This window comes from Vipera ursinii (assembly GCF_947247035.1).
Source record: "Vipera ursinii genome assembly, chromosome: 1".
Taxonomy (NCBI): domain Eukaryota; kingdom Metazoa; phylum Chordata; class Lepidosauria; order Squamata; family Viperidae; genus Vipera; species Vipera ursinii.
In genome coordinates this window covers 309,576,397-309,600,204 of record NC_139512.1, presented here as the reverse complement: position 1 = coordinate 309,600,204, position 23,808 = coordinate 309,576,397, and the positions used below count along the sequence as shown (strand labels likewise).

General features: G+C 39.4%; 1 protein-coding gene across 1 annotated transcript in view; it reads right to left on the bottom strand.

Annotated features, from left to right (window-relative positions):
- PTPN14 (protein tyrosine phosphatase non-receptor type 14) overlaps positions 1-23,808 on the bottom strand; it is a 137,113-nt gene continuing 113,305 nt past the window's right edge. Inside the window, exons 11-19 of the mRNA XM_083348766.1 lie at positions 22,767-22,824; positions 22,530-22,612; positions 19,355-20,840; positions 17,133-17,276; positions 16,477-16,695; positions 12,978-13,106; positions 5,941-6,172; positions 4,115-4,278; positions 1-563 (exon numbers count right to left, since the gene is read on the bottom strand). Of these exons, the coding sequence (XP_083204892.1) occupies positions 435-563; positions 4,115-4,278; positions 5,941-6,172; positions 12,978-13,106; positions 16,477-16,695; positions 17,133-17,276; positions 19,355-20,840; positions 22,530-22,612; positions 22,767-22,824 (2,644 nt within the window). The 3' untranslated portion in view covers positions 1-434. The remainder of the gene's footprint in view (positions 564-4,114; positions 4,279-5,940; positions 6,173-12,977; positions 13,107-16,476; positions 16,696-17,132; positions 17,277-19,354; positions 20,841-22,529; positions 22,613-22,766; positions 22,825-23,808) is intronic.

The following is a 23,808-nucleotide window of genomic DNA, read 5'->3' as shown; positions in this document are numbered from 1 at the left end:
TATCTATGTGCACAACCCTGAAAACAGATTGCTAAATACTCTTTTCACAAAAATAAAATAGAATACAATAAAATAGCAAAGCTGCCTTGCATGTCATATAGAAATGCAATGGTCAAGAGAACATCTCCAGATAGGATTACTTCCTGTCCTAAAGACAGATTACAATGAGGAGATGTGTCAAATGTGGTTCTATCATTTTAAGATCACCTCATGTTCCACCAATTAAGAAAGTTCACACATCATTAAAAAAAATAAATTATGTCATATAAAATCATCTGCAAGAAGAACAAAGTGTCCTTATCATTGAGGCAATTTTGATTAGGTGTCACAAAATACTGCAAAGCAAGAAGCTTTGCAGAAGGGTGATTCTCAGCCAAACCAAAAAGGCTGTCTAAATAACTGAATGAAAAGATGCCGTGTCTCTTTTGAAGATGTTAAATGAGCCTGGAATTTTGTAGAAATAAGATGAGGACTTGGTAGACAAATTTATACTGTGCGATAGTTTGGATCATGAACATTCTCTGTTCCCTCAGATGTTGAAGCATCACCGGAACGTCTACTTTCTGCAAAGAGGAAGAGAAAATTCATAGCAATATTCTCATTGTAGAGCTAAACAAAATAATGTAGAATTCATGCAATTGTTGCATTTGCTTTCTTCAAATCACTCTTTTTAAATCACTCCATTGCTGTATTAGTTAATGGCTTTCTTTCTTTTTTCTGGGAATCATAACAGTAGGATAAATATAAATACAGAAGAACAACTAAGTCCAGGTTTGCATGCCAACTTGGTAAGTATCAACCTAAATTAAACTGGACAACATTCTTCTCCTTCCCTGTGGATTAGAGATCCATTTAGTTTCATTTCTCTTGTGCTCTAAATTGTATCAGACACATAACATGTTTCTTTATTCATGGGAAGAGTTTTCATGTGAAAAAAACCCAAGGAGAGTGAATTGTTGATATGGGATTATTAGCAAATATTTGTTCTAGAGCAGACCTGTCAAACCTGCGACGTCACGTGATATCACGCGACGTATCAGAGCTTTCCCCCCCATTTTTCCCCAATAGGGTAGGCGCGTTTTCCTCATGAAGCATTTGGCCCACGGGCCAGCAGTTTGACACCCCTGTTCTAGAAGATTGTTATCTGTGTCATAGCAAGAAAAGAAGTGGTTCAACTCATATTCTGCAACTAGTATAATTCCAATAATTAACTATCCTCAGAATGGCCACTCTGATTTTTTAAAATGTGTCAGTTAAGTCCAAAAAGACATCTAAAGACAATTTATTAAAATGATGCTTAATAAGATATATTTAGAACTCAAGGCCTTGTTACCACTAGTGAGGCAAATATAGGGAAAAGACTGCAAAAGCTAAGAGGTGGGTTCTATACAGCACACTAGAAATGGATACATAAAGATGCTTTAGAATATTTTATCTACTGTTTTACTTTAAGAAACATTGTGTGAGCACTGGAACATAAACATCCTATGAAAAAAACAAGCGTGTCTCAAAACAAAAGTGATTACTTAGCGATGGACATATGACTCACAGGCTATCAAAACTAAGACGAGAACGAGGAAAACAGAGATTTTGAATGGGGGAAAAAATAGGGGAAGTCATAAATATGATAGTAAATAAAACTGGCCACGTTGAAAGAAGCACTTCTCATTCTAAACAATCACCCAGTAACCTGACAGTGGAGAACTATACAAAATGACTCTACAGTCTCACTTTAGGTCAGTACTGATCCCAGTAGATCTCTCCAACTATTATCAGGCATTCATTTATTAATTTAAATATTTGCTCAATGGTTCAATTCATATTTGCCCATTGTTGTCAACACAAAATAACCAAGCTGGCTTCAGTGTGGTCCTGCCACTGTAAATCTTTCAGACATTTTAGCATGTTCTTCAATCTATCATTTACCATTCCAAACAGCCCTTCCTTTTCAAGGTAATTATTATATTTGACTGGATGTTTACAGCCTTTAGAGCACGCTCAAAAAATTAGTATTGCTCTATAAATTTATTTCAAATTTAAATGTAAAATAGGTTTAACTATTTTCATCACCAAACTGTTTCATCATGTAGATGTATACATGTCCAGATAGGGAAAATCTGACAGTATTTTTAAATCAAGACTGATTTTATTATGTTTCATTGTTTTGGTTTATAGGTCTTATTGTTTAGATCCCATTCTAAAACCTCTAGGTATATACTGGGTTTCAAACCAATCAGCTGAACTTGTTTCTAATTATGTCTACCATAAATAACTTTTGGTAGATGAGCAGAACAAAACTATTTTTGTAGAATGAATGAATGCAGCAGTATATACAATGACTATTATGTTATTAACAGGGCCACTCATATAACAGCATCACCAAGTTTAGAAAATCAAAGAGCACCTCTAGCATGATCAAAACACAAATCTAAACTTCAACATCCATATTTTTTTTTCTTGATAGAACTTTCATTGGCAGAAGCAGGATAGCACCATTTCTTTACTCTCTGCAGCCCCCCTTAGCCATCCTTAATATTTGCTTTGGAAGTTTAAAAAAACATTGAGAGGCATAACTGGGGGTTACAGATAGAAGTCTTACTATGAGGAAGGAAGTTTTCTTGTGCAAAATTTGTTCTTTATGAGGAACAGTTCTTAACCGGTTTCAATATTTGTATTTTTGCATTCATTTGTCACTGATGTTGTTTTGTTTCCCTGATGGTATTTCCTTAGTTAATTTATTCCAATAAAGAACAAATTTCAAAATTTGTTATTGTACCTGAATTTGACAGTATTTTACAACAGAGATATGGGGTAGTTGTCTTCAAATAGGACAGTTGAAGGACTGTCTTATTGAAGACATAGTAAACTTGTTTGGTGTTCTCCAGAAGGCAAGAAACAGTGAGCTGAATGGATAATGCAGATTTTAATTGGTCATCAGAAAAATATCCTAATGATAAGAGCTGTTCAACAATGAAACTTTATTAGTGGACTCCTGTAATGAAAAAAGGGCTGGAATAGCTGATTTCAAGATTCACTCCCATCCTAACTTTCAATGATTCTTGTAGATAGCTGTTTTTTCCCAGTGCAATTCCCATCACCTAGAGATTTCAAACAAGTACAGATAAGGATCTCAGTTTTCTTCTTCTCAACTTTGTTAACTTTCATACCTTACCAAAGAATGCTGTGGTGTGGAATTTGATCAACAGCAGCCAAAATTGCTTTGCTAAGCTAGTTAGAACATAGTTCAATCTAAGCAAGAAAAAATGCAGGCTAGTTTGGACTCGCAGGGTTTAACCCAACTCTTAATAGCTGAGTGTTTGACTTTCAGTCTTAATTTTTGTTATTTGCTGCAAAAACTAATCTATGACAATATTCTTGTTTTCTAAGTCAAACTTCAAAACCACTTAAGAGGATAGTGAGAAATATTGGACAGTGTGTTTTCAAAACTCTTTTTTTAAACTTGGAAATAGGCAAGTGGGGGATGGGACATGCAAAATTATTCATGGAGAGAAGGAGATTTGTCTCTTTTTGTCATTGTACTACAAGCTGGGATTTGGAGACTCCACCATGAAATTGCTGAACTAGAACTAATTAAGAAGTTTCCCTCCATTTAGATTTGAGTGGAGACATTTGTTTTCTGTTCCACTACAGATGTTAATTAGCATACTTTACTGGGATGGCTGGATTATTACCAATGACTGTTGTTCTGAACGGTCAATTTACTTATCTTGAGCTTTGCAAAGATCTCCTCTCCCCCCCCCCTTTTTTGCATTCCACTGGCATTAGGCTTCATTTCTTTTTCATGACTTTGTGTGTTTGCAGACGCATAGGCCAGTGTGTATAACTATCTTGATACTTTGATGGCTGACTGAGGCTCCTGCCACAATAAGAAATGTATTCTGATTATACTATCTGCTTACAAAATCCACATTTGTTAAGTTTTTAAGGACCCACAAGATTATGGCTTTTGTGGCACAGTGTAATATGATGACCCCTTTAGTATTGATGGATCTTTCCCTGCATACATTTCTACTTCATCCTGCAGTGGCACTCACTGGATTGCACCTCTTCTTAGGAAGAAATAAGTAACTTCGGGGAAAACCCTTTTGCTTACCTCATTGTGTTCCAAGCAGCCAATCATAAGTTCTGTCAAAATAACCACACCTGTCCTCCCTACTCCAGCACTACAGTGCACAACAATTGGAGGGTTGCTATTATTACTGCTGTCCAGAATGCTGTTGGTGTGACGGCGCACCGACTGGATCTCTTCCAAATAGGCTGCAAGGTAGGAATATAAACAAAAATTACATTTCCCAAATCTATTGCAGTTTTACATAAATGGCAAATAAGTTGAGGAGAGCGAGTTTCCTTTTAAATTATGATGTTTTATAGTTCTTAGGAAACTCTAATTATTTGGCCTCTAGACAGCAAACTGCACTGAATTCAAAGTGCCAGCAGGGTGTCAATTACTACTTGGGACTTTAAATTAATCAGCTGTTTAAAAAAATACCCACACACACTCTACCACCCTTTGCAAATCCCAAGGTCCCTGAAGCAGATGACTGTAGACATTACTTACAGAAATTCCTGCGATTAGCAGGCTGGGATCAGAACAACAGCAACTTTCCCCTGAAACATGCCTGCTGGAGCACTATCTAATGCGAAGGGGCCATCCATCTGGCCCTTTCCTTTTACCTTGCAAATTGTATCTGAATTTCAAGTATTTCGGCCCTACTCTTGGCTTCCAAGTATTGGGCCTAGTGAAAAGTCTAAATAGCAAAACAAGCAAACATCAGGTTTGCCTTTAGCTGCACAATACTTGCTAAAGACAGACTCTTTGACAACAACGAGCTGTGATGTTAAACGAGGCACAAGACTGCTGTAGTTCTACTGAGGCATTCAACTTTAATAGCTACTGAACGCAGAAGGGGAAGAAAGTTAGGGTGTTATGTCCTTCATGTAATTGTTTCAGCTACTTTACAGAGTTTTTGAGCCAAACTTCTCTAGTGGGGAGCCTTCTGTGTCCAAAGAGGTTCTTAGAATGTTATAGTGTATTCATAAACATGAAGTATTTTACAGCAGTCTGATCATCAACCCATCAAGTGCCACTGTATGCAATCCCTGGCAACTGTTCTCAGGAGAACAATTTCATAATAACTCTGCACATTATGCAGTCAGTGTGGAATTTTTTGCTACAGATTCTCTGAGAACCTAACAACTTCTGTGTATGGCCAGCACTTCTGAGCAAGATAAGTTCTTTAAAGAGACATTATCAATTCAACTATGTATTCTATATACTGAAATGTAGGAACTCAGTCCCTCTCTTTGGGAGAATCAGATTAGAAAACCAACTGCTGATCCTTATCATGTGTTTTTCCTCTAATCCTGAAGTTCATCTAATACAATATTTTTCAGACTTGACAACTTGAAGATGTACGAACTTCAACAAGCAGAAATAGAGTTGCATACTGGCTGGGAATTTTGGGAGTTGAAAACCAGGCATTTTATAGTTACTAAAACACTGACCTAAGAGAAGCCAAGCAAAACCTTGAGAAATTGTGAATAAGCACGTAAGAACATTATTTAGGTACTCTATGGTGATGAAATGAATTCTGTTAGGTCATTGCAGGGGTGTCAAACTCGCAATGTCATGCAACATGCCGTGACGTATTGTGAGTTTTTTTCCATTGCCGGCAATGGGGTGGCCGTGGTTTTGCCATGACGCATCTGGCCCGCAGGCTGGCAGTTTGACACCCCAGGTTATTGCATTTACTTTTGTAACATAATAGGATTCACTTCGTCAAGAAAATGCAATGATCATCTATTTGTTATCTTTCCTCATAAAATATTTCTTAACAATCCTCTTTTGCTCTCCCGTCTCCCCTCTCCTTGCCCCTAGTGCCAATAAACACAGTTGCCATTACATGTAGGAAAACTTACAAAGGAAGTCTTGCTCTCCTGGACAAGCATGATCTGGCCAGTTGGTGTACTGTAAATGCCACACAGTCTTCTCCTGTCCTAACAATAGGTGCTTGACCTTCAGGCCTGTTGTAGCATAGCAACCAGAAACAGTCCGGAATTTGGTGGTCACTTTGAATTTTCCATAAGTGGCTGAGTTATGTTTTGAGCCAAGTTTTGGCCAGTAACGATGGCTTTTGGTTCTTCCTCTTTCCTACACCGCCCCCAAATGGAAACAGAAGCAAAATTAGCAACCATCACTGAAATGAAAGAATAGATCAAGTACTACATTGGCATGATATAAGTGCTACGATGTCAGAATAACATTAAAATCATCTGGGACAGTTCACTGGAAAGTGATGGGTTATTATTTCCTTTTAGCTTACAGCCTTGTTATGCAAGTAACATGAGCTATGGAGAAAACTCCATCTGCTGTTCAGACTTCTTTGGAGAAAGGATAGGATAAATAAATGAGTTAAACAGCCATTCAATCCTGTGTATATCACTATTATTTTTATCTCACCACTGACTAACCTATAATATTTTTAAATTGGCATGAAGAGTTACAAGTTTTACCTTGATTGAATATAATTACTAAAATACAAATCTTGTTTTTATATTTGGCATGATCTCTGAGAAGACATTCAGGTTGAAATAAGAACTGAATAAATAGAAATTGAATGAATGAATGAATGAATGAATGAATGAATGAATGATCCTAACCTGACAACTAATTTGGCAGCATCCAAGATCTATAAAACACATGTGCCACTCTATGTGGAGTATGAAGAAGCAAGATAGAAAAAGTATTGATGCTTTTGAATGTCAGGAATTGGAAAAGAGACTGCTGCTAATATTATAGATAGCTGAGATAACATATGAATAACTGAACAATCATCTCACAGATCTGACTCAAGGCATAAATGAACAGACTCAAATTATCCTACTTCCAACACATTACGCTAAGACTATCTCTCTAGAAAAGGCTCTAATACTGAAAAAGGGAAAGGTGGGAGGAAAGAGAAGAGGAGAACAACCTGGATGGACTCAGAAACAACGGCATTAGGTGCACCATTGGAAAACCTGGAAGACCAATGAGGATGGAGAAGCTCAATGTATGTAGTTGCTGAGCGTTAGCACTGACTTAACAGCACATAATCAGTCAGAGGTGACTAGGGTTCCATGGAACACTGTGCAAGTAACAGAGTGGGCTGGGAGAGGCGGGACAGATTTCAGCCAATCCATTATCACTACAATTAGTCCTCCCTTTCCAGGGTTCAATTTGCATTAGTATTAGAAGCCGAAAGTCACAGAATTGCAGTAGGCTGGAAGAGAGGGAACAGATTATAGATGCAGATATGAACTTTTAGACAAGGGACATAATGTTTTATGTTTTAACTGTTTGTGTTTTAGAATAATTGTATATGTCTTTAAATTTTTGATGGAGAGTTGCCCAGAGTTGGCTAAAAGATGCATGGCTATATAAATGTTTTAAACAAACAAACAAACAATTATATGAACACTTATGCACATGCATACACAAACAGTGTTTCTATGCTGCCATTGGAGAAGAGGAGCCTCTCTGCAAATATTACAGAAATGCAAATTAGTATAACAATTTCCAGAACAGTAATCATTACAAGTTTGTTCCAACTGCCAATAGAGTTTACATCAAAGAAAGATTACAGTAAAAAACAACTCTTAAAAAAATCCAACAAAAATCTAAATAAGATAGCTTTATAGGGTAAATCAAGAACTCTAGGTCAAGTGCACTTTATGTCATGAGCATACAAGATGTTCAGAGTCTGAAAAGTCAACAATGCAAACTGATCTCCTGTCTGTGTGTCAGCCCATGCACCTACTGCCATTCAGGAGGCTGTGAGAAATATTTAGAGAGTTTTGCAGGAGTAACCCAGGAAATTAAGAAACAGGTATAAGGATACTCAACAGAATGATTCAAATTCTCCTGGATTGCTCCATATTCCTAAGATTGCACTTCTGTATATTACATATGCACACACACACACACACACACACACACACACACACACACACACACACAAATCACAGTTCAGGTCATAAGATTGCCCTGTTCTTCTGTGGCTGCTTAGGAAGCAACTTTTTCCATGGCCCAATTATTCTGTAACGGTGTATTTAATGGACTCTTGCTCCCCCTTCTGAACAGCTGATAGCTGTAAATGTTTAAAATAAGAATGATGGAGAAGAGAACAGCTGACCCTCTATGCCTGTAAAATCCATGCATCTGAACTGGATTCAGACTGCTGGTTGCTGGTGCGTGCCAGTTTTGCAATGCAACATAAAGTTTGGGGATTAGCTGTTTTGCTTGGCGTAGAACAGCAGACTTCCCCCCCCCCAACTTGATACTTTTATACAGGAACAACAGCTTCTGGTCTCCTTGCAGCTGATAAGGATTCCAGTAGGCAAAGGTGGCCTTGGATGTGCGGAGAATGTGTTCTTTTCAAATAAGAGCGGCTTTGTATTCTCAGAATTTGCTGGAATTCTGTTTGCTTTGTTTGGCATGCTACAACCTACTAATGGAGCTAGAATGTTACAAACAAGGTTGTAATGGTTGAGTCATCCCAGGCAGAAGTTCAAAGGATTTAAAACAAAACAAAACTGAAAAGTAAAGGGCCAGCAAAGACAAGCACGTTATTTAAGAAAGACTTTCCTACAGCACAAAAATCACACATGCATAACCATTCAGGCACCCCTCCCTCAAGGGTATTTGCAAGATAAAACCCGGGCCTGCCGCAGAACAGTTCCTGCTATAACAGAGGACAAGCTGATCAAAAGAGAGAGAACAAATCCACAGAGGATGATATGTTTCAAGATTTGGGGAAAAAAATGGAAAAGGAATTACATTTGTGGCATAGAGCCTAGTTATTTGAGAGATCACCTGTTATGGGGTTGTTTTTGTCTGTCCCATGAAACTGAAAAGAATCTTCTCTTTTTCTAAGTTTAATTTGTATTTAGTTTTTAGCATTTATTAAGAACTAAAATTTACACACACACACACACACACACACACATATAGGGATGCGGTGGCTCCGTGGGTTAGGACGCTGAGCTTGTCAATCAGAAGGTCGGCAGTTTGGCGTGCCGCATAACAGAGTGAGTGCCTGTTACTCGTCCCAGCTTCTGCCAACCTAGCAGTTTGAAAGCACGTAAAAATGCAAGTAGAAAAATAGGGACCACTGCGGTGGGAAGGTAACAGCGTTCCATGCGCCTTCGGCGTCTAGTCATGCCGGCCACATGACCACGGAGATGTCCTCGGACAAGCACTGGCTCTTCAGCTTTGAAACGGAGATGAGCACTGGCCCCTTGAGTCAGAAACGACTAGCACGCATGTGCGGGGGAACCTTTACCTTTATATATATACAGGTGAAACTCGAAAAATTAGAATATCGTGCAAAAGTTCATTTATTTCAGTAATGCAACTTAAAAGGGGAAACTAATATATGAGATAGACTCATTACATGCAAAGCAAGATAGTTCAAGCCGTGATTTGTCATAATTGTGATGATTATGGCGTACAGCTCATGACAACCCCAAATCCACAATCTCAGAAAATTAGAATATTACATGCAATCAATAAAACAAGGAGTGTACATAGAACAATATCGGAACTCTGAAAAGTATAAGCATGCATATGAACTCAATACTTGGTTTGGGCCACTTTTGCAGCAATTACTGCTTCAATGCGGCATGGCATGGAAGCAATCAGCCTGTGGCACTGCTGAGGTGTTATGGAAGACCAGGATGCTTCAATAGCGGCCTTCAGCTCTTCTGCATTGTTCGGTCTCATGTCTCTCATCTTTCTCTTGGCAATGCCCCATAGATTCTCTATGGCAGGGGTCTTCAAGCTTGGCCCTTTTATGACTTGTGGACTTCAACTCCCAGAATCCATCAGCCAGACATGCTGGGTGAGGAATTCTGGGGGTTGAAGTCCACAAGTCATAAAAGGGCCAAGTTTGAAGACCCCTGCTCTATGGGGTTCAGGTCAGGTGAGTTTGCTGGCCAATCAAGCACAGTAATCCCATGGTCATTGAACCAGGTTTTGGTGCTTTTGGCAGTGTGGGCAGGTGCCAAGTCCTGCTGGAAAATGAAGTCAGCATCCCCATAAAGCTCGTCTGCGGAAGGAAGCATGAAGTGCTCCAAAATCTCCTGGTAGACGGCTGCGTTGACCCTGGACTTAATGAAGCACAGTGGACCAACACCAGCAGATGACATGGCTCCCCAAATCAACACAGACTGTGGAAACTTCACACTGGACTTCAAGCATCTTGCAGTGTGTGCTTCTCCATTCTTCCTCCAGACTCTGGGTCCTTGGGTTCCAAATGAGATCAAAAGTTACTCTCATCAGAAAAGAGGACTTTGGACCACTGAGCAACAGACCAGGTCTGTTTTTCTTTAGCCCAGGTAAGACGCTTCTGACGTTGTTTGTTGTTCGGGAGCGGCTCGACAAGAGGAATACGACATTTGAAGCCCATGCCCCGGATCTGTCTGTGTGTGGTGGCTCTTGATGCACTGACTCCAGCCTTAGTCCACTCCTTGTGAAAGTCCCCAACACTTTTGAATGGCCTTTTCCTGACAATCCTCTCCAGGCTGCAGTCATCCCTGCTGCTTGTGCACCTTTTTCTTCCACAATTTTCCCTTCCACATAACTTTCTATTAATGTCCTTTGATACAGCACTTTGGGAACATCCTACTTCTTTTGCAATTACCTTTTGAGACTTTCCCTCCTTATGGAGGGTATCAATGATGGTTTTCTGCACAACTGTCAGGTCAGCAGTCTTCCCCATGATTGTGATTCCTACTGAACCAGACTGAGAGACCATTTAAAGACTCAGGAACCCTTTGCAGGTGTTATGGCTTAATTAGCTGGTTAGAGTAGGTCACTTGGAGCCTGGAATATTGCACGTTTTCACAATATTCTAATTTTCTGAGATTGTGGATTTGGGGTTTTCATGAGCTGTAAGCCATAATCATCACAATTATGACAAATCACAGCTTGAACTATCTTGCTTGGCATGTAATGAGTCTATCTCATATATTAGTTTCCCCTTTTAAGTTGCATTACTGAAATAAATGAACTTTTGCACGATATTCTAATTTTTCGAGTTTCACCTCTGTGTGTGTGTATGTATGTATGTATGTATGTATGTATTCATAGATTTTCACGGGTACAGGTATGTAGGTCTTGGCGTATTCGGGTCTTTTCCCATGTAAGATTGATAGTGTCTTGGCGACGTTTCGACGAGGTCCCACTCATCATCTTCAGGCTGGAAGCCGAAGACACCAGCCTGAAGATGACGAGTGGGACCTTGTCGAAACGTCGCCAAGACACTATCAATCTTACACGGGAAAAGACCCAAATACGCCATATATGGAACTTAGAAATTTTTCTTCCGGGTTATCTGCTGGGATGGCTCCCAGCCTGATGCTGTTCAGGAAGCTATTAAAGATTGAGCTCTGGTTGAAAGATGACCTTAGTTAATAGTTTTGGTTTGGGGCGGGGGGTGGTGGTTTGGTTTTATGCAGTTTCTGGATTGCTCATGTTTTGTTTTTGTCCTTTGTCCTTTTTTTCTTTTTTAATTATAAACTGCCCAAAGTCAATATATAGTAAATACAAATTTCTTCTTGTATTTTCTAACTTGGTTGTCAAAACTTGTGTGTGTGTGTGTGTGTGTGCGTGTGTGTGTTAAAATTAATGTGGCCACTGGCCAGTTCAAGTTATCAGTAAGCCACTTGGTTTCTTATGCAACCCCCCCATCAGTCTATACTAGCCTAGCTAATTGCAAGGCTGTGTAATTGTTTTATTATTTTATATCCCCCTGTCTCCAGAAGCAAACAGTACATAATATTGGAATCTTTATTTTATTCTCATCACCATACCAAGAAGTAGATGGAACCAAGAAAAACTGAATTTGTAAATTGCCTACCCCTGATTTGATAGGATTTATTACTGCCATAAACGGACCCAGTTTTTGTGTTATGTTTAGAGAACTAACTGCTCTTCTTTTTTCCTCTCTCTTTCTCTTCCCTGTTCCAAATTTGATTTTTTACTATTTTATGTCATCAGATATTCTATATAATGAGAATACCCGGCAAGATATAAATTGATCCTACTCAGCCCCAGTGTTACTAGGATGCTTTTGAAATCTCTGTTGGGTAATAGTTAGTGCTGGCTTAGAAATAACATGTCCTGGGTTCATTTCCATATTTAGCCATGTTTCTCAATAGGTTATCGTTTCATACTGTTGATACCTTGACTGCTATTTGTTTAATGATTATGGTTACTCTCCAGTATGTATTTAAAATTCTCTTCCGTCACATTCGAAATGACACTTTTGTAACTCCTTGGGAGATCAATGGATAGAGCAGGGGTGTCAAACTCAATTTCATTGAGGGCTGCATCAGCATTGCGGTTGCCCTTAGGGGGCCGGGTGGGTATGGCTCGGGTGAGCGTGGCCTACTGGGTGGGTGTGACTAGAGTGTGTATGGCCTACTGGGTGGGCATGGCCAGCTCTACATCATTCGCATCAAGGTTGCCTATGGGCAGGAGTGGGACAGATCTGAGGGTCTCTGGCAGAAGGAGGGTCTCTGGGCCAGGGCCAAGGCAATGGGGGCCGTTCCCTCACTGTTTCCAGGATGGCTTCGCGGGCCACATGAAACCACTTCCTGGGCCGGATCCGGCCTCCGGGCCTTGTGTTTGACATGTCTGGGATAGAGGAAGGAGAACATGCCTAAGGCTTTTATGGATCTCACAGTTCACCTTTTCTGGAAGAGAAAATTTCCTAACTCGTTTTCTTGGCTTCATGAGAGGAAGTGAGAGGAACATGTGAGCCTGGGAAATGGCCAGAGCTTTTAACACTTCACTTAACCAGGGCTCAGCTTGATTTCAAATGCAGCTAGTCTATCTCCTTTGAAAAACTTTTTCCTGGCTGGGAAGCTTCTGTTTGTGTTTCACTGCAGATGTTTCCTGTCCTCTTACATACCTCTTCTGCTGTCACCATGGCTATCACATTGACTCCTTCCTCCCACACCATTTGCCAGAAATCGTGGCATGTTTGTGGCAACGGTCCTTGTGTAGCTATATAGTGCCATTCTTCTCCACCTACTGTCACCTAGGAGAGAGAGAGAGAGAGAGAGAGAGATTACTTTCATAACTGCACAACTCTCCTGTGGGTGCTTATAACATGCTGAGCTGATCTACCCATCTTTGCTCTTCTTAAGGCCGGACACCAAATCAAGTTTAGGTTTCTATCCAGTGCTTTTTTGTAAAAGAAAAAGGTGCCGGAACTCACACGTGTCATACAACCCGCCTTGCCTACCCTACAAGGTTCCATCCAAAAAAGGTGCCGGAACTCCGTTCTGAGCGTTCTATGAGGAAAAAAAGCCTTGTTTCTATCTATTAGTTCAAAATAGAAGTTCAATATATTAACAATATTCAAGTAATTGGACTGTTCTTAGCCTAGCTTTGATGGAAACAGCACATTTGAAAACAAACAAAATACAACTAGGCCAAGAAGAAAAGTGTCAGTCTAGAAATGAGGCCACTTCTTGTTTCTGGTTTTCCTATGAAATATTGTCTCCTTGTCATCCCTCCCCATTCTAATATATTTCTGCATAAATTTTCTGATAAAAAATTGGTCTGTTTACGTCACCTATAGTCACCATTCTACAACTCTTATTCTGTATCTATAAATGCATCTGTATGAAGTTTCCAGCAGCCTACGTCCCATCTGATAATGTACGTTTATTTCGCAGAGATGAAAAATTCAGCACTTGTATGTCTCAGTCAATTTTTTAAAAAGGAGAGCTCAGAGATGGTATGTTGATGGTAGTTAAAAAAAGTAAGCATGTTGATAACTGAGATTAGTTAAAACATATGGATAGAATGTTTGTAATTTCAGCAACTTGGACAAAGTATAAAAAAGGCAGACAACCCAACCCAGACTGGCAGAGGAGTGGGATAATTCTTATCAGAATATTAAGGGAGTTCAGCTTTGGTTAGAATTCAAAGGCCCATTTTCAACTTCCCAGAACAAGGCTGGAATAAAACTCCACAAATCGTCAAGAGTGGAAGAATGGCCCGGTACATGGAAGAATAATATTATCCTGACTGCACCATATTAGATATTGGTAACTGGGAGAAAATCAATTGCTGTGTGAATGAGGCAGAAAAAAAAACCTGCAGATGGAGTTTCACCTTCTGACTAAAAGAACATCTGCTTGGCTTTTGCCTCAGCCACTTGGAGTGCAGGAAAAAAATGTACTGGCAACACACAGAGTTGTATATGACTACAGATCAGCACATGCCCCGACATGTGCTACAGAACAATGTGTTTATGTCCAATACTGATATACCAGATGAAATATGAGGTTTTAAAACTGACTAGGGAGAATTTTTCTTGGCCCTTGCCACCTGATGGGGTGAAATTATGCCTTCCCAAACAATTTCTCCTCCCATAGATAGATGAAAAATGTTCCATTCAGTAATCAGTCATCCAAGCTAAGGCAGATTGTGCCAAAAGTACCCAATATCTTCTAGCCACCAGGTCTTTTGGCAGAAATCTGATAGGATTCTGATTTAGAAGGCTTTTAACTCAACAGGGGGTTTTAGTATTGCAAATTATGACCGAACAGCTCTTGGAACTCAAGAGAAATGTCTTGCAGGAAGTGTAGTTAGTGCTAAAAATTATTTGGACCAAAATGAAAAATTATCATTACAAATAGATGTAATTCATTTTTTCAAAAAAGCAATAAACTGTTAGATAGAAATATGGAATGGTTTTCTTCTAAACTCTTTTATTGTAGAAATGATTTTCAGTGTCACTATCGGTTGCATCATAAGACCAAGAGATTTGCTTTGAAAACGCTGCCCTAGCCATCTTCTTAGGTTTCATGCAGGGTTGTTTTGAAAATACAGTAGGGTAAGAAAAGCCAAAGGGACGCGGTGGCTCAGTGGGTTAGGACGCTGAGCTTGTCGATCAGAAGGTCGGCAGTTTGGCGGGTCGAATCCCGCGTAGCAAAGCGAGCGCCTGTTACTTGTCCCAGCTTCTGCCAACCTAGCAGTTCGAAAGCACGTAAAAATGCAAGTAGAAAAATAGGGACCACTACGGTGGGAAGGTAACAGCGTTCCGTGCGCCTTTGGCGTCTAGTCATGCCGGCCACATGACCACGGAGACGTCCTCAGACAAGCGCTGGCTCTTCGGCTTTGAAACGGAGATGAGCACCGGCCCCTAGAATTGGAAATGACTAGCATGCATGTGTGGGGGAACCTTTACCTTTTTTAAGAAAAGCCATAAACATTGCCTTAAACCAGCTTCTTTTGCGTATATTCAGCAGATTCAGATTGTAGAATAAAACCAAGAATAAAGCCAAGTCAGGCTCAAAGGATGATCTGGACTGTAATCTAAGATCAACTAAAGATGCCAGTTATTTCATCTATCCATGGATTTCTATATACAGGTGCACTGGCAGCTCACATAAAACTTGTTAAAACAATTATAAAATGATAAAATTGAGATCAAATAAAAACATGAAAATACTTAAAAGCTGACTTTGCAAAAGTAATAAATAAGGCCTTTTAATAGCAGAAATGAAAACAACAGAAATAAAATCAAAGAACTGCCATCAGAGTTTGAAGAAATAAAAAAGTTCTTTGTCTGGCAACAACAACAAAAAACCAGAATAGGTTGCAGAAGAGAAACTCTGGGAAGGGGCCATCATGGAGTCAATCAACTAGGAAGCAATCCCCACTAAAGCTCAAATTTTTAAGAGCACAAGGCAGAAACCTTCAAAAAGACGAAATCTATAGAATCCATTTTAGGCCTATTCCAAATAAAGAAATGGATTTACATTATAGAAAGCCTCCTTGTACTAGTGTGCTCCTAGATATTTAATGAAATATAATCCAGGTAACATCACTGATTCTCGAATTTTCCCTTTCACAGGCTCATTCACAGCCCTGAAGCAATCACTGTCTTCCCCAACATAAATTAGGGATATACCTAAATCATTTGTCTGTTTTGCTCAAAAATGTTTTGCTGATTTTAATTGGACAATCTTGAGTATCTAGGAGTGAGGCCCAAATGAAGGCAAGTGATTACTCCTCAAAGTAATTCAACTTCAAGAGCCTTGGTGGAGCAGTGGGCTAATGCCTCCTTAAGTAACACCAGCTGCCTGCAATTAGTGCAGGTTCGCATCCCACCAGGCTCAAGGTTGACTCAGCCTTCCATCCTTCCGAGGTAGGTAAAATGAGGACCCAGATTGTTGGGGGCAATAAGCTGACTTTGTAATAATGCCGCTTGGGGGAGGGCGAAAGCCCTAATAAGCAGGCATATACATAGAATGAAGGCTACTGCTAAGCACATTGATTTGTGCTTAGATTGTAAGCCGCCCTGAGTTTTCGGAGAAGGGCGGGATATAAATGGGATTAAAAAAAAACAAAAAACACCTTCTATTAGCCACAATTCTTTCCCCCATCATTACCTTTATGTGTGATGCATTGATGTAGCCTGTATTGTTTTCTTTGGTGGGTACCAGCTCCACTCGGTTCTCTTCATATGGAATGACTTCTCTGACACGATTGCGCTCAATGTTCTCAGGGAGAATGGCAGTGGTGAAAATTCCGTCTGCCTTCTTCTTTGGAATCTGCTCATATTCAGTGAAGACCATCCCCTCTTCCAGTTTCCTCCTCAAGGTTTTGCACTACCATTTTCCAAAAGAGCGTGTTTGTTTAGAAGGCTGTTCCAACTCGTTCCAATTTGCTCTTCCTTACTTTAATTCATCCTCATACAGTTGTTTGAGGATATATTAGTAAAGGTAAAGAGCTCCTTATGCTACTGCTAGCAATTTAAAGGTAAGGAAGAATAAAAGTGTCCTATTGTTTAGAGACAAACAAAACTGCTCATGGACTAATTCATGGGCAAGACTTACATGACCTAGCATAGGTCCCAGTATTTTTTCACATGTTTCCCATGTGATCCCATACATATCATCCCAATTTTACAGTTAACAAAACGATAGTATAGTATTGCCCAATCATTTTTAAATAAAACCTTTTAAGAATGACCATTGCTGACAACCTCCCCCTCTCCCCCCCAAAAGAAAAAAAATCTGCTTTGTTTTGCAAGTCCTATTCTTACCCGCTCATCCATTGGCACCTTGGCTCCCTCATCTTGGCTATCCTCAGGCACTGGAACTCGAGCAACTGAGAGTCCATTGAGTGCTGCCAACATCAAGGGCCTCTTCTGGGCTTCCAGGCCTGCCATCTTCTGTTTCTCTAGATACTTTTGGCAAGAAAAGGCATGCTTTCATCTCAGGATGATTAGAAACAATGCCAGCAGAATGTTGGAATGTCGTTTTAATCTCCCACAAAATCTACACCACCAACTGAGGAGTGCAGATGATCGTCATTAGCAGAACAAACCCAAATGCATCTCCTCAACTTTCTATTATTTCCTTGGGGGAAGGAGATAATATTCTGACATGAATGCAGAATTTTAATTTCAAAGAAACTGTCTCACAATACAGACGACTTGTCATAAAAGGCAGTCCTTTCTCTCTTTCATACTCTCCGCCAAATGTAAATGTAGGCCACAGAATGAGCAACACAAACTAGCCAAGCAAACTACATATATATATACATACATATATATATATACACCCAGATTGCTAATATACTTTAAATGAGGTTGTCATACTGAAATTAAAACAATGAGCTCCATTATGTATAAACTGAATAAAAATACATCTCTCCTCCCCCATCCATCCCGATCCCACCAAAAAGATAAACTGGAAAGGGTTCATAACAGGTAAGCATTATATTTTTATTTTTTTTATTTATTTTAATTCCATTTATATCCCACCCTTCTCCGAAGACTCAGGGTGGCTTAAAAGCTTAGCAGTAGCCTTCATTCTATGTATATGCCTGCTTATTAGGGCTTTCACACACACCCCCAAGCGGCATTATTACAAAATCAGCTTAATTGCCCCCAAAAATCTGGGTCCTCATTTTACCTATCTCAGAAGGATGGAAGGCTGAGTCAACCTTGAGCCTGGTGGGATGCGAACCTGCACTAATTGCAGGCAGCTGGTGTTACTTAAGGAGGCATTAGCCCACTGCTCCACCAAGGCTCTTGTTTATTATATAATTGTGCAAAGCTGTGAAATGTAAAAAAGGAACGCTTTCTCTTTTAACCTCTATGGCCCATTTCTGTTAGATTCAAAAACTACATGTGCCATCAACTCGCCATTTGTGATGTCATCTCTCAGAATTCATGAAAACTCCTGCAACTTTTTCAATTGCTCCCAACTAACAAAAGAAAGGGCATTCTTCATGGGGGTAAGGGGGTATCATAAAATGTCAGCCATCTTCTCTTCTTTCAGCTTGGTAATAATGTACCTTTCAAATATATTATTCATAGGTTATATGTCGCCTGAAAGAATTCTCAAATATTTTTGGGGGTTTAACTAGTCACTTTACACAGTATTAAAATGAAAATCGTCTTACAAGTCTGTAATAAATAGCTGCATTTCAGATCTAAGTAGTCTGGCTTGATATTGAAAACTTCAAGGGAAACTGTTCTTCTGATTTCCCCCACCCCTCCCTCCCCAGCCTAACCACTTCATAAACCTTTCTGGGGAGTTTCCAGATCTTCAAAAGACAACAAACATATGCCTAGTTACCACTGGGTGACCTGAAAACAACAAAAGCCAAGGACTGATGAACTAGGGAGGGGTTGGGTAAAAAAAGTACCCTGGCTTGAAAATCAAATTAATGTTCTGTCAACTTGAGCAGCCTGAGTAATCTAGATGTTGGATTTCTTGATCACTTTGGAAATATGAGAAATATCAGCAGTTCTATATTTCTGTTCTTATCAATGAGTCTGCTTTCAGGTAAAGATTTATTCATAACAGCACAGATTAAAACTAAGAAACTAACTGTAACAATGACAAGCAACTTGAATAGCTTTCAAAATGGAGGCAGATAGCTTATCAATGGCCACTAGCTATGACAACTATTCACTATTTCAACGATCAGAACAAGATATCCCTGGATATCAGCTGCTGGAGAATAAAAGCAAGATGGTGCGGTTCACCCATGTCCTGCTTGTAGACGTCCTCATGACATCTGGATGAGTACCACAGCAAAAGAATGTTGGCCTGGACATGTTTTTAATGTGATCCAGCAGGTCTCTTACTGTCTTCTTACCAGTTCAGACGTCACATCTGCTTATGCATATGCCCTTAATTTAAACTACGGTAGCTTTGAAAGAGGTTTCTTTTTAGTGACATAGCAGATATTTCTTTTCAAATGTAACTTATGGTTATTGTTCAGAGATACCCCTAAAGTACATGAAAATACACTTACCCTCATTTCCCTTTCTATGATACTGTCCTCAATGGAGAACATTTCAGACACAGGCCTCTCCTTCACCGGCTCTTTCTTGACCCGTTCCTTGACACTTGTGAGGTCTGGCTCAGAGATGGAGGGACCAAGGGAAGATCCATTCATCATGCTCTGATCAGTCCGAGATGCGCTAATTGTCCTGGCTGGTCCTGGCCTCATCACCTTGGCTCGAGACACAGCCAGCGGAACATTATTCATCTGGTCATTCCGCAGAGCTCCATTGCTAACACTTTTCCTGGGACCAGGATACTCTGGAGGAGGTTTGTTAGGTATTCGAGCCAAGGCAGCTTGCAACTGGGCGCTGTACTCCACGTTTTCGTGTAGGGCCGCCATGGAAGGCACAGATTCTGATGCTTCTTCCTCATCTTCACTTTCACTGCTGTGGATCAGCATTGTAGCATCTGAGAAGGTCTTTTTGTGATGGTAATGAGGGAGCTGTTGAACCTCATGCCCTCTTTGCACTACTTCCTCTGGCTGCATCTCATTGCGTAGGGTATTTCTGCGTGGCAAGGGAGCATTTAGGCTTTTTAAAGCCATAGCTTCCATTCCACGCACCATATTACTTATCACTTCCAAACTGTGGCGTTTGTTGATGGCTGCATGATGTTTGGCTGCCATAAGAGGTTCACTAACTTCCTGTAGTGACTGATGGACAACAGGAGCACTATCTTCTTGAAAAGTCTTCACTGAAAGCTGCACTTTCCGAGGCACCAGGTCAGGATTACTGCCAGTGACATACTTGTGGCGGTGACTTGCTAGGTCAGGTGTACTGGTAGCAGGACGTGGACGTGGATAGGGTGGTGGTGGCCTGAAAAGGTAATTCTTCAGTATGTGTGCAGGGCCACATCTTTGATTGTTGGGGAGCTGCATATTGGCCAGCTCTGGAGTGCTAACTGTATGGGAAATGGCACTAGCTGTCGGTTTTGCCTGCAAAGCATTCATGGGATTCACTTGCTCAGGAGAAGTCACATGTTTTTTATAAGTGCCTTGAGGCCCATATGCAATGGTATAAGAAGGTCTCTCTTGAATTTCTGGTTGACTGTATACAAGGTCTGTGGGTTGGCTGTAAACATGAGTATTCCCAATGTTGAGGTTCCTCAAAGACTGGCTTTGGCTATCGGTGTGAATCACTCCTCTCTTCATTTGCCTCATTACAGTGTCATAATCCGGAGTGGGCCTATATGAAGGTACAATTATTGCACTATGTCTATGGCTTGGTATGTAATCTGCTCTCATAATGTCACTTCCAGGGATACTTAGGTTGGAGGACACTGGAGAAGCTTGAATGAAGTTCTGTGAATGGTTGAGAGAGTTCATACTTTGGGCACTGCACACACTGCCGTTTGGGACACTGCCATTCAAATAGCTGAAGTCCATTGCACATCTGTCCAAGCTAGTCTGAGATCTATAGTAAAACATGTCTTCATTTCCATGAATAATGCTATCTGTATGTAGGAAAAGTAGAAAATGAAAAGAAAATACAACAAACAAGCTAAATAGAAAAAGTGATGTAAAAACAGTATTAAGGCTACATCTCAATTTCAGCAATAGAAGCCCCACCTGCATAAACAAAGTCTCATCACTGATGCCTGTGGAAAAAAGAAATCCAGTGCAGTTTTGGAGTTCATCACATTTAAGAATAGCAATGCCAACAAGCACAGAAACTCAGGATCACTGTCTTTTTGAATTGAATAAATACTGTTATTGTCACTACTCAATAACGTTCTTGTCAGTGCAAAATTCTAATATTCACAACATGGGAAAGCTTTGTATGTCCATCCATCCACCATCCATCCAAAAACTGTTTCTTTTTCCTCTTTTTAAGAAGAAGTTTAGTCGCAAAAGCATTTTGTACTCTCATCTGAGTGCAAGCAAGGCTCTTGATTAAAGGTTCCAATCATAGTGACCATATATTGTTGGCTACAGTCTTATTCAGAAGTAGGAAATCCAAAAAAGGGAGAAATGATAGGATTTGTGTATTAGCCATCAGTTACCTTCATCAACATGTTGATGGGAGTAAGCTTAAAAGAATAATGGTAATTATGTTCAACTAAGAATAGTTATAATTTTATTTTAGATCTTCTCTATTCACTGAAGGAAATTAGGTGGGGGGAGGGGAGACTGGCAAGGACTTGTTCTGAGAAGACCAAATATGAATGATAAGACTTCTCTATGGTAGTTTCCAAATTCTGGAATTCTTGACCACCAGATGTCTATAAGCTCCTTTGAAGTTTTTAGATCTTCAGAGACTATTTCTAGCTAAGTTTTATTGGTGTCCAACTTGAAGAAATAATTTATTGCTTTTTATAATTTTGATTTATTTCAACTGCTGATTTTATAATTTCAAGTGTTATGTTTGTCCAGTCTTTTATATAAAAACTGTAAAATAAATAAATAAAGGCTCCAATTTTCCCTTGGACCTTCTAAGGGGACATACAGATGCAAATATAAGCAGATACTTTTTCTAAACTGTAGCAAAAATAAAGCAACCATCTATTTCCAAACTTTAAGATAGAATCAGAGCTATTTTATTATTTCCATCAGCCTGTTACTGTTTCAAGACATACCTTTTATATCTCTGCAATTTTAGAAATGGCATTCCTAAATAATTCTTATTTACTTACTTACTTACTTATTTACTTACTTACTTCACTTTCTCTGCCATTCAGTTCAAGTATTAGCTAGATCACCAGTTACCTTCCGTGAGAAAGGGAGATATGACTAAGAACTATGGCTGTAAATCAGAAAGGCTCCATTTCAATCTGGCAACTATTATCAACTATGTATCTGGCCAGTGGGCCAAATACAAACACGGAGATTGCTGAGTCTAGATCTTTGGACTTGGAAAGGCAAAACCAGAATGCAAACCTATTTCAAAAAGAGGATGCATATACTGAACAAAGATTAAAGTCATTTAACTCTGCTCTGTCTTCAACCAATTGCAGGAATGTGGACTCCTCAAATATTATTAAATTAAATTAAATTAAATTAAATTAAATATTGACTAAGTTATACAAACCTCATGCAAAAAAAAGCATATCCTCCTCATATTGCAAAAAAGTTTGATATTGTAAATTCCTTTTTAAAAAGTCAGCACTATATCTGTTGTTATTATTCCCATTCCCATCACTAACCTTGGGAATTGTGAGTTTCAGTGTAGTGTTCTCCACATTGGACATGCACAGGAGGCATAATAAATGGGTGCTGCCTTGGCTAGAAAGTGAAGTAAAATAAAACATACACATTGGACATTTATTTATAGCAACTCTGTCTACAAATCTGTTTATTATAATCAACTGTTTGTAGTTGGAGAAGCTCCAGAGTGATCCATGTCTCTTGAGCTCTGCACTTATGGCAAGATATTTACCAAAGATGATCTACTCCATGTGGGCCGCCGTCTGATAGGGGGAGGAGAATTTGATTGTCTGTAGGGAAAATATGGAAATGATTCTTAATCACTGTAATTCTGTAAAATGCAGAACATGTACTGTAATGCAAGTGGTATGAAAAGTCTGTTACATAACGGCTGTAATGGTCTGTTTTGAAATGGATATGAAAATATATAAGCTAAAGAAATAGGGAGTATTATTTATAAAGGCGTTAACATTTACTATCACACATGAGAACAAATTTATTTTAACCGGAAAATGCAAAGAATAAATTCAACAGAACCAAACCAAATAATCAGAGTTAATTTGATATTGTTTAGGCCAATGTTCCTCCAATTAGAGCTCTCCAGACGCATTTAACCACAATTTCTGTCACCTCCATTATTGAGGTGATGAGCATTATAGTTCTAGGATGTGAAGGGCACCAGGTTGGAGAAGGCCAGTTTTGGAAAAGGAATTTTAAAAAAGATAATAGTAAGAGCATACCAAATCACCCAACACGATAAAGGCACTCACAGGCTAAGAGAGAAACAAGCAGGTGGATGGAATTTCATGTTAAAATAGGAAGAAGCATGGAAATGGGAGACAGAACAAAGAGGCACAAAATTTAAAAAAAAATCACAACACACAGTAGAAATAAAGTGCTTACGTGTAGAAAGGAAAGGTGGAATTCCTCATCTTACACTTTCTTATCTGCTAAATGACGTGATGTGCAGTTAGAATATACCCACTCATACCCCGCCTCCATGATAATTACAAAGAGCGAACTCGAAAGATAAAAGATATGGAAAACTTCGCAGCTAGAAATCATAGATCTTGGGAACTAATGCTATCAACCCAACCAACATACTCTTAGACTAAATTCTGAAGAGACTCTGACCACTTTCCAGACAAGACTCCAAAGGTAGTTAACAGCAGAAGTAGAATATTCAAAAAGTAAAAAAAAAAAGTTTTCAAGCAACATGACATCAACATCAATAAAACAAATATATTAACATCTCACATGAAAAAAACAATTCT